The 10,371-nt window shown below is 39.5% G+C and overlaps 1 protein-coding gene across 5 annotated transcripts in view; it reads left to right on the plus strand.

Moving 5' to 3' along the window:
* LOC105565624 (72 kDa inositol polyphosphate 5-phosphatase) overlaps positions 1-9,594 on the plus strand; it is a 14,022-nt gene extending 4,428 nt beyond the window's left edge. The window contains exons 1-6 of one of the 5 annotated variants that reach the window (XM_012018966.1): positions 2,369-2,941; positions 3,059-3,488; positions 4,556-4,862; positions 4,936-5,495; positions 5,574-6,042; positions 6,150-9,594. In XM_012018966.1, coding sequence (XP_011874356.1) covers positions 2,621-2,941; positions 3,059-3,488; positions 4,556-4,862; positions 4,936-5,495; positions 5,574-6,042; positions 6,150-6,264 — 2,202 coding nt within the window. In that variant the 5' untranslated portion in view covers positions 2,369-2,620 and the 3' untranslated portion in view covers positions 6,265-9,594. Of the gene's footprint in view, positions 1-2,367; positions 3,489-4,555; positions 4,863-4,935; positions 5,496-5,573; positions 6,043-6,149 lie in introns of those variants that run through there. The other 4 variants (XM_012018967.1, XM_012018968.1, XM_012018965.1 and 1 more) reach the window with 4 other exon arrangements.
* Positions 9,595-10,371: the final 777 nt, after the last annotated feature.

Here is a 10,371-nt window from a genome sequence, read left to right on the forward strand (position 1 = left end):
TACGACCATTGTAGACAGAACCGAGAATCATTGTAGCGGAGGCTTTAAAGGCCTGTGTCCACGACGCTGGAACTTGGTCCGAGGGCTAGTTTCGAGAAACTGTGTAGCCATTCGACTTGCAGCTTTTACGGAATAGTTGTAGCATCATGGACACAGGCCTTAAGGGGTCTTGCTGGTGTGACGAGGCCTAAAGTAGGGTGATTTTTGCGAATTTTTGTAAGGAAAACGACCAAACCAATTGGTTTACAACTTTTCCTCCCCACTCGTAACGCTGAGCGAGCCAGAGAGAGAGAGAGAGAGAGAGAGATATCATGACTCTTTTGATACGTCTGCAATGTTTAGGGCAGTGGCGTCCATAGAAATGGCGTAGTCTAGTATACATATGTCTACGGCTAAGCCTTGCATTGGCCTAGTTTACACCGATTGTTTGATACCAGGGCTCGCTATTATACGTTTAAATGGAAACACGTTTATACGTATAATTAGCTATCCGTTTATTAGAAACGTTTTTCCGAATACATGTATTTTTACTTAACGAACGTTTAAACGTTTATTAGGCTTTAATATACGTGTAAACGTTTATTAAACGTTTACTAAACGTTTAGTAAACGTTGAAACGTGTAAACCTTTTTCTACAAATAAACGTTTTTCTGGAAGAAAATGTAAACGGATAAACGTTTCACGTTTAAACGTTTATTCGAAGAACGGAATAAAATCCGAGCCCTATTTGATACGCGTATCAAATAGTAAATACCTAGTAAATATAGATTTAGTCATTATCTGATCGGCTGAAATACACTATTTGATACGCGTATTAAATGATCGGTGCAAACTAGACTATCCCAGATAGCACAAGACACTCCTATGAACATTTTAAGAATATTCTTCAAGAATATTTGGGATATTCCATAGGTCATTCTTATATAATTATCTTATGTTCGTAGAATATTCGACTGGCCACCACTATAAATGTTTTTCAAATGTGAATAGAATAATCCATCGAATATAGCGTGTCGGTTATACATGGTATGATCACAGGTTTCACTGCCTTTTGCATAAGATAAGTGTATTACACAATAAACAATGTGCAATACATAAACTCGATGAATATTAAACAAATTATTCTTAACGAATATTCCTAAGACATTCTCGACGAATATTCTGAAAACGTTCTTTCCTTGTTATGAATATGCGACTTCTAATTGTAATAATCTATTATATATATATATTTATTTATTTATAGAATATTCGATTGGAAAATATTCTGAAATTAAGAACATTTGCACTCCAAAAGAATATTCATAGAACTGTAGCCGGTATTCGTGGTCAGATCTTATATTCAAGACCGTCTTAAGATCATCTTTAGAAACTCCGTAGCCAATGAAATGTTCCACACAGCATCTTTAGATGAATTCAAGACGGTCTTGAATAGAAGACCTGACTATGGTTACGGTCAAGCTGCCGCTATAAATGCTTCGAAGCGTTTCTCCTCTCTTTCTATCTTTACTGCAAGAAAAGAGAAGAAGAATACTTCGTAACATTCGAAGCGACAGCTTGACCGCAGCCTTGGAATACCGTCCTATGTGTTATCTGGGATTATAGAGATAAAATAAGATAAAGCATGATACATAAGATAAAGTAAGACATTTGACCAATCACAGTAAAGTTTACCAATCTCTAATCTCAATCTCAGCCCGTAGTCTGATACAGGCTCTAGTAGGCACTGGTGCACATACATACATGATTTTGGTCAACGGTTTACCCCTCGGGAAACAGAGGAAGAGAGAAATTGAGCTAAGGTTGAAGTTACGCAATGTCGGTGCAACCGGGCCTAGGGCCAGTTTCACAAAGGTCGGTTAACTGCTAACCGAAGATTCACTGATTCTCTGTCTCTTCTTAGAGAACAAGATAGAAAAGATAGGATGTCGACTGAATCCTAGTTAACAGGGTTAACCGATGTTTGTGAAACTGGCCCCTAATCTACAACGCCCTTTGCGTCCAGGAACATTCTATTTTGTAGCCAATAAATACGTTTGGAAACTGCGCAAGTTGCCAAATTGCACAATCGTACGTTGTCGGCAAGATTTTGTAGGCGCTTTGATTCGCTTATATAAAATAGAATGTTTCGGAAAGAACGTATTGCAGATTGGGTTTTAGGAAGAGGCGAAGGACGAACTAAACCAGGATCAAAGTTAAGCGACGCCGGTGAAAACCGGGATCAGAATTCGCATTAGGAACGTCCCGTCCCGCGGCAGTTAGACATTTAGGAAACGGACTAGCGGCGAGCACTCGGCACAACGGTTGCTAATTTATTCTAAAACGTGACGCAGAGGAGGGGAATCTGAAAAAAAAGGAAAAAACATCAATTACCTCATATCTAATTTCAAATGGACGGCACTCCTTTTCTTTCCATGCGTATTGTGTGTAATACGGTTTGATGATGACCTTGCGCGTCCCCTCCACCTTACATTCTAGAGCCGTGCGTACGGAGCGGGATAGAACGCTTCCAGTGTTATCGATATATATGTAAAGCCGTTGTAGACGTGGAGTTTAGTTGATAGCCTTATCGTTTGAAGCACTGTTTGCCTCGGTCGTTGCGAGCGCGGGCGATTCATCGGAAATGTCAGACCCGAGTAGGGAACGGAAGAAGAGCTTTTTTCACAAGTTACGTAGAGTATTTAAGAGGAGAGACAACGAGTTGGACGAACAGCCGGACGTTTATAAGCAGAAAATAGTATTCGGTAGCGGCCAGATGGATCAGTCGGGAGGTGCATCTCGTCGCTCCGGCCAGAACGCTGGCTCGCAAGACGGTGAAATTTGTCCGAGGGTTGATTCGCCCGGCGCGGTGGAGCGTAGCGATAAGAATTTGTTGGACACGCGGGAGAATCGCGAGAGCGCGGTGAGGAGTGAAAGTGCCAGGCCTCCCAGGCCTCCCAAAAATGTAGGTGACGATACGAGTGAAAAGCGTCGCAAGTTTAATGCCGCGAAGGACGAGCAGGGGGACCTCAATTTAGGCTCGGACAGACATATGAGTACAAAAATTGCTTTTCTAAAACAGGATAACGGTATAGGCGTAAGTTCCCGGCCGGCTCCGGGAGATGCTGGGACAATGCATCACGATAGCGGAGCGAAAAGTTACGGCCCTAAAAGCGCGGTGTTACAGTCCCTCGATAATGCTAGCGAAATCACGAGCGACACGCGCAAATATTTAGTAAGAGAAACGAAGGCGATTTCTCAAGAGAGTAGTGAAGATAGTGACTTCTCTGCAGACTCGACGGAAGACTCATTCGAAGAAACTTCAGAAGACGAGAACGAACGTCTGATTGAGTCTGAGAAAGCTCGAGTATACAGTAAGGATGAGTACTTTACAAAGGGGAAATATATCACGTATTTCTTCCTGGAAATGGAACGGCAATTCTCCAATCCTACCGATGTTTACAGTATGGTTCAGTATCATGATAGCTGCTTAGAAAAGCCAGAGAAAGAAGGTACCAAACGATATACGAAATTTATGCGCTGCTTAAAACTTACAATTACTTTGTGTGTCTTTTTTTTTGGCTAGCATTTTACATTTTGTTCTCGCGGGATATTAAATTTTTCTCTTTCAAGTATTTATTGTCAAAGAGAAATTTATTAAATTGGCAGTATGTGTGTTTTGTATACATACGTTAGTTCTATTTAAGAGATATGCAGTTATTTTATGTCTAGATTAGATTAGAAACATAAATGTCAAGTACAGGCATACGTTTGGGGCTGTGATGTTGCTTGTGCGCAGCTATAATTGTTTGTACTTTACATATCTCTTCATTTTTCCTAATTAATATAGAACGCTAGGAAATATGTATATATATATATATCTAATAGGATAATTTCACGTAGGCTTTAGATCTGTCCCAGTAAATACCAACTAACAGTTTTATTACATAATACTGTAATTTTCTACTCAGCGATGCAACTGTTATGTGCGATACACGTTACATTTCTATTGTTGAGTGGGAGATTGTAATGTTGATGTTTGCGTAACTGTTGGTCGGTGTTTACTGGGTTACTGTATAAGTCGAGACATGGGCTGCCTGTGTTGGAGTTAGAAGTACGACCACTTAAAGTTAATCTGACAAATTGCTTGATTCAATTTTCCTGTAGCATTGGCTCTGTTCTAGTTCCAAATATATTATTAATCAAACAATTAAATTGGCTTTGCCGACGTACTCACGCGAAACATGTTCAATCACAGCAAAGAGACGAGTTCAAGGTGTTCGCGTTTATGCTGAGCTGAATGTTGATAAATCTCATAAATTTCATCGTGTTACGAATCTGCACGTGTTAGCGCCAAGACTTGTAGTAGGCGGCAATTGAGGCAATTTGGTTCCATTACGGAATGCCGTAATCTCGTTACGAGACTAATTTTTAGGCACGAAGTATATTTCCGTCAATGTATGTTCTTTGCTTTTGAAATAATGGATGATTCTTTTTTTTTCTTTCTTAGCACAATTACGATGCACGAGTACCGCCGACAGAATCCCCATGCGTAATATGTGATTCCATGCTGTTTCAGGTGAAAACTCCTCTTCCGGATCGCTGTCGCCGAGTATATCGGGACAATTACGTCGTAGATTGCTTCACAGGAGATCCGCGGATAACTTGATCGTGAACTCACCTACAAACTCTATGAGACACTCTAGTCCGGACTCTATTAGAAGTGCACCGATCCAGCATAAGCCACGGTCAACGTCCCACGATGCTCTGTCGAAACAGAAAGACCGTTACTTTTGTACAGGAGCGTCTATGGATAGCTTAGCAAAGCAATCGTTACTTGCTGCACAAGTGCTTAATTTAATTCCTACTCAAAAGGCACGGGAAAGGTATATTTTCCTTTTAAGAGAATTATCCGGCGCAATTGTTCATCAGGTGGCTGTAACAATTTGAATTTCGCAGGAACTTTCTTCACGGAAGAATCGCCGCCAATTCCTTGCTCGGGTCAGTGGAGCTTGAGAAAGTGTTGCCTAATCGGGAATTGAAAATTTTTATTGGAACGTGGAACATGAACGGCCAGGTTCCGCCGAAGGAGCTGAACGATTTTATGTTGCCGTGCGACATAGAGACCGTTCCCGATTTGTTAGCTATAGGAACTCAAGAGTCGTGTTCCGAACGTAACGAGTGGGAAGCCGCTCTGCAGGAGACCCTCGGCCCTTCGCACGTGCTGTTGACCAGCAGTAATCTCGGTACGCTTCACCTCGCATTATTTATAAGACGGGACCTGATTTGGTTCTGCTCCATCCCGGAGGAGGACAGCTTCTCGACGAGAACCGGAACGGCGTTCAGAACGAAGGGCGCGGTGGCGATAGCTCTCATGATATTCGGCACCAGCTTTCTCTTCGTCACCGCACACTTGACCGCGCATCAAGATAAGGTAAAAGAACGGGTCAACGATATCAAGAGAATCGTTAGAAACCTTGAGCTACCCAAAGAGCTACCCACCAGGCACAAGAGCAAAGGTATTAAGCGTTATACTTCGTACGGTCTTGCGTTTGCGTATTGCACAATAAATACATATGCATCGCACTTTTTCACAGATGTCACGCAAAATTTCGATTGCGTGTTTTGGTGCGGTGATCTGAACTTCCGTCTGTCTCAGCCGAGGGAGGAGGTGATTCAGTGGATCACGAATACGTGTTTTCCGCAAGAATCGCCGATAAACATGCACAAAGATCAATTGAAAAGTATCCTAAACGAGGGCGCGGTGTTGCGCGGTTTCGAAGAAGCCGCGATCATGTTCCCTCCCACCTACAAGTACGATCCGGGAACGCAGAATTTTGATTCCAGCAGCAAGCAACGCACGCCCGCGTACACCGACAGGATTCTCTTCAAGGGGAAAAGCCACACCAGAGGATACATCAGGCGCGTCAGCCACGAGGTTTCTAATTCGCATAAGGACGGGGTCATAGAGTGCTTGGTGTACGATTCCGTTCCGGGTATTTGCACCTCAGATCACAAGCCGGTCTGGGGAGTTTTTAAAACCACGTTGAGGCCGGGTATCGACACGTACGTTGTCTGTTATTTATTGACGTTTCAAGTGACGATGGCCATATAGCTGAAATCCATGCATGCACCAGATAACATGCAATCTATATGTACACTATTATTTTTAGAATTCCGCTTGGTGCTGGACTTTTCAATCGCGAGGTGTATTTGGAAGGTATCAGAAGGCGTGCGGCGGCGATGGACGATTCTCTGGGAACTTCAAAAGTTTGTTCGATCCAGTAAAGAAATTCGAGGCCACCGCGAGCGTATTCGCGGGATGGGTAATGTATTCATAGATGGAGATTTGTTTTTATTTTTTTTTTTAGTCAGGCAGAAATATGAAAGAATGATCGCTTTGTATCGTTCTTGCGACAGATGCCACGTTTCTTTTGTACGATTTATGTACTTGCTAAGTCTGTCCATTTTTTATAGCGGTGACGGGAAACACTTTTCTAGTAAGATTTGTATAATAGACTACAATTACCAGTGAACACCGTAAAGATCTAGTCAAGCCGTGGAATAAATCGCTCGTTTAGTGAAAGAAGACTTATTGTTAGATGAGGCTAACTAAAGATTTTATAAATGTATCGTCGGTAAGTCCCCGACATTCGTATTGTGCCACACACATTAGGTAAAATGTTATTTGGCTTTACGTGGCTGACATTAAAATGTTACAAAGGTAACGTTCTTTTTGTAACACTGCGAGTTTTGTTAGAGAAATTTTTTATAGCAACTCTGCAGTGTCTATCAAAAACTGTAACTTGACTAATGTATCTCAAACATTTTTTTAAATTGCAAAAATTTACATAGTATTCTAAAATAATTTCCTAAATATTAGGAATTTATTTCTAATTTGCTGCTACCAATGAAATATATAGCAATCGACAGGCCGAATTTCTTACGAGACGAATAATCTAGCTTTTATGTTTAACTTAGACGTAATACAAATTATAGACCAAACTGTCGGGCCAATACGATAGAGAATTAACAGTCACAGGATAGATACTTTCGTTTATTAATTGATTATATTCTTATTTATTGGGACCACCCATTGTGTCAAGTCTTAAAAAAAGTTTTAATACGGTAGAACATATCTTTCCTTGAGCGTTATAGGTACGTGTAATAACTACATTAGCAACTAAATAGCATTGTCGTTTTAAATAGTGTTGTGTTGTCAGTTTTAAATAGTCTATAGCGTTAAAAGATAATACTCCTTGATAACAGGAGATGCCCTACTTCTACTTTGTTGTAGGTATTGATAATAATGGCAAATCATGGCTAATTATAAAACCCCAAACTCAATATTGTTACACAATAATGATGTATGCACAAGTAAGGTGTCTATACCAGTATTAGAGCTAACGTTTGCTATGCTAACAATACTTTACTAAACAGCATAAATGTATGATATGTGATAAAAGTTGTAGTCACATTATATAATTTTTAAATCATTAATTGTGAACTTCTATTTACACTATTTATTTTAGCTATAAATATTGAAAGTTTACACGATTTCTTAAGTACAAATGCATATGTTGCGATTCAATTACGATTGTTATGATTTTGTTATGTGTTCATGATGAATTTGTTTTGTTGTTATGTTTTGATCGTCTTATATTTTACACTATTTTCAAGAAATTTATATCTAATACATAAAATGGACACAATATGTCATGTATCTAGGGAGTGCTGTATATTCCTCTCTTCTCTCTAATGTACTAATTGGAAAAGAAGAACAGTAGCAAGGAATGCTGCTCGACAAAAAAAGCAATATGCAAATTATTAACAAGATAGTGTAATTATATTTATATGTTACTGAGATGAACTATATATAAAAATTGAGCTCCACGACAAAACATTTGGAGTGGTGTCTAGTACGCTTAAAAAGTTCCATTAAATATTATAAAACGTGTATAAATGTTTAATAGAGAAGAAAGTGCTTATACCTAATGAAAACGTAAAGTATTAAAAAAAAGACAGATATATGATGTGCTACATGTCTAGGCGATAAGCGATATTGAACTGTAAGTATCTTAAGGAAGCTGTGTGATTCGATGATTTATCGCTTGCGTCGTAAGGGCGTAAGGTGTAGTCTATTATTCGATTACGAGCGAAACATTCAAAAGGTCGCGACACAATTGTGGAGTACGCGCGCTCCGAACAAATAATCAAAGAATTAATCTCAAATTGGAAAGGTACTTCTATGTGTCTTGATAGAGGCATTTCGTGTCATGCATCAAAAGTGCATACTTCAGCGACTTGTGATAACTTCTTCTTTGTAATCGCGTAGACAGGTTGCCAAACGAGGTGCCTAAAAAAAACACACACATCCTTTACTGTTTCTGAGTCTTCTACAATGAAGCGAGACTAAAAAGAAAAATAAAATACTGTCGGGGTCAAGATCTTTAAGTCTGCCGAGCAGGTTGCCTTAATCATGCCTTACTTAAATCGTTACATATGTAATTGTGTACTCTCGATCTCTGTGCGCGTGCAATTCTCTTGACATTATATTTAATTCAGATCTCTCCGCTTCGATTAGAGTCAAAAGAGAAAAGGCGGTGCAATAAATAATCTATGTTGCAGTCATTTGAATAAAAATTCTCGGAAAGCGAACGTATACTTCAGTAAATGTAATTTGGCCTGCGACATGTTGATTGTCTCATCGAGAGCGAAATGAAGCGGTGACCGAGTATTGCGAAGCTCTTGTACGCAGCCGTGCACAACATAGATTATTCATCGCCTCTTGTATTTATAATCAATCTGAAACTTATGGATTTACTTCAAGTGAGCGTTTAAGTAAAAATGGTTTGACGCATGCACAGCAAGATTCCTTCTTTGAATATTTTATTCTTGTAGTGCGATGCTCTGAATAATGCTACCTGCCCCTTTTAGAGCTATCTTGAAACTCTTGTACTGTGATACATTTTCAAACGTGCGAGATCCGGCAGTCGAATCTGACGATCTTCTCGCGTCAGTTTTAAAGGAGTGGGAAAATCTAAAATGACAAAATGCGTTTTTACCGATACGAAAATCAGTTAGAAGTTTATGCAATATAATTGCCTTATACTTTTCCTTGGATATATATTAGAGCACTTTTGTATAATTTATTTTTCACAAACATTTTATTCGGCATAAAACAAAGTAGTTTCGTAGAACAGTTCGTGTTTGATGGACGCGTACATTTGGCACTTTTTTATTAAAAAAAAAATTCCCCTTCCTCCTTCATGTTTCACACTTTAGACTTTGCCTCTCCTTTACAAACCCGAAAAGATAGTCGGATCCCGTCGCCGGATTTTGTACATAGCGGTGTCCTGTTATCGGAATACAGCGTACATCTAATTAAAAAAAAAAACGATTGCGGCTCGAAAGCGCACAGGTGACACGACGCAAAAAATGAACAAGATACACGAACTCTCTTTCATCGCGCCGTGTACGAGGGGATACACGAACGCGCCTGTCCGGACGAGAATTGAATTCTCGTGACGATTGGTGAATGACAGGAAATTCTATTTGAATGTACTCTGACTATTGTTCAGCATGTGCTTGTACGTTTAAATAAACAGTTCAAATCCACCGCGTTGTCGAGATTTCCACAGTCGTCCCTCCTTTCTTTTGCATCTGCGGGTCATCGCCCCAGGGGCTCACTTCTGTATCTTACGCTATAGTAAAAATGCTAAAAAGTGAATGTCCCCGTAGAAAGAGTCAAAGTCGTTCACTTTTTCACTATATTGTAAGATACAGAACTTGCACATAGTACAAGACACTCCTATGAACATTTTAAGAATATTCTTCAAGAATATTTGAAATCATCAGTGATTTTTATTGACCGTATCTGGCAATTTTTATAATATAGAAAATTTATTGCGAAAAATATTACCTCAGCCAGGGTTTGAACCTGGATCTCCCTTCTCTCTAGGCGGGCGTCTCAATCAATTCGACCACCGAGGCATATATACCTCAACAACTTTTGTCTGAAGCGTCTTTTTCTGCGATCAAAAATAAAAAAATTTATTTGGGGCGGGACATTAAACTGGGACACCCTGTATATGGTATGACCACTGGTTTCACTACCTTTTGCATAAGATAAGTGTATTACGCAATAAACAATGCGCAATACGTAAACTCGATGAATATTAAAAAATTATTCTGAATGAATATTCCAAAGACATTCTCGGCGAATATTCTAAAAACGTTTTTCTTTTTTACGAATATACGACTTCTAATTGTAATAATCTGTATATGTATTTATAGAATGTTCGATTGGAATATTCTGAAATTAAGAATATTTGTGCTCCAGAAGAATGTTCATAGAACTACGTGTGCTATCTGGGTCGACCCCCTTATTAATGT

The sequence above is a fragment of the Vollenhovia emeryi genome, unplaced genomic scaffold, assembly GCF_000949405.1.
Source record: "Vollenhovia emeryi isolate VEMERY1.0 unplaced genomic scaffold, V.emery_V1.0 DF939150.1, whole genome shotgun sequence".
Lineage (NCBI taxonomy): Eukaryota > Metazoa > Arthropoda > Insecta > Hymenoptera > Formicidae > Vollenhovia > Vollenhovia emeryi.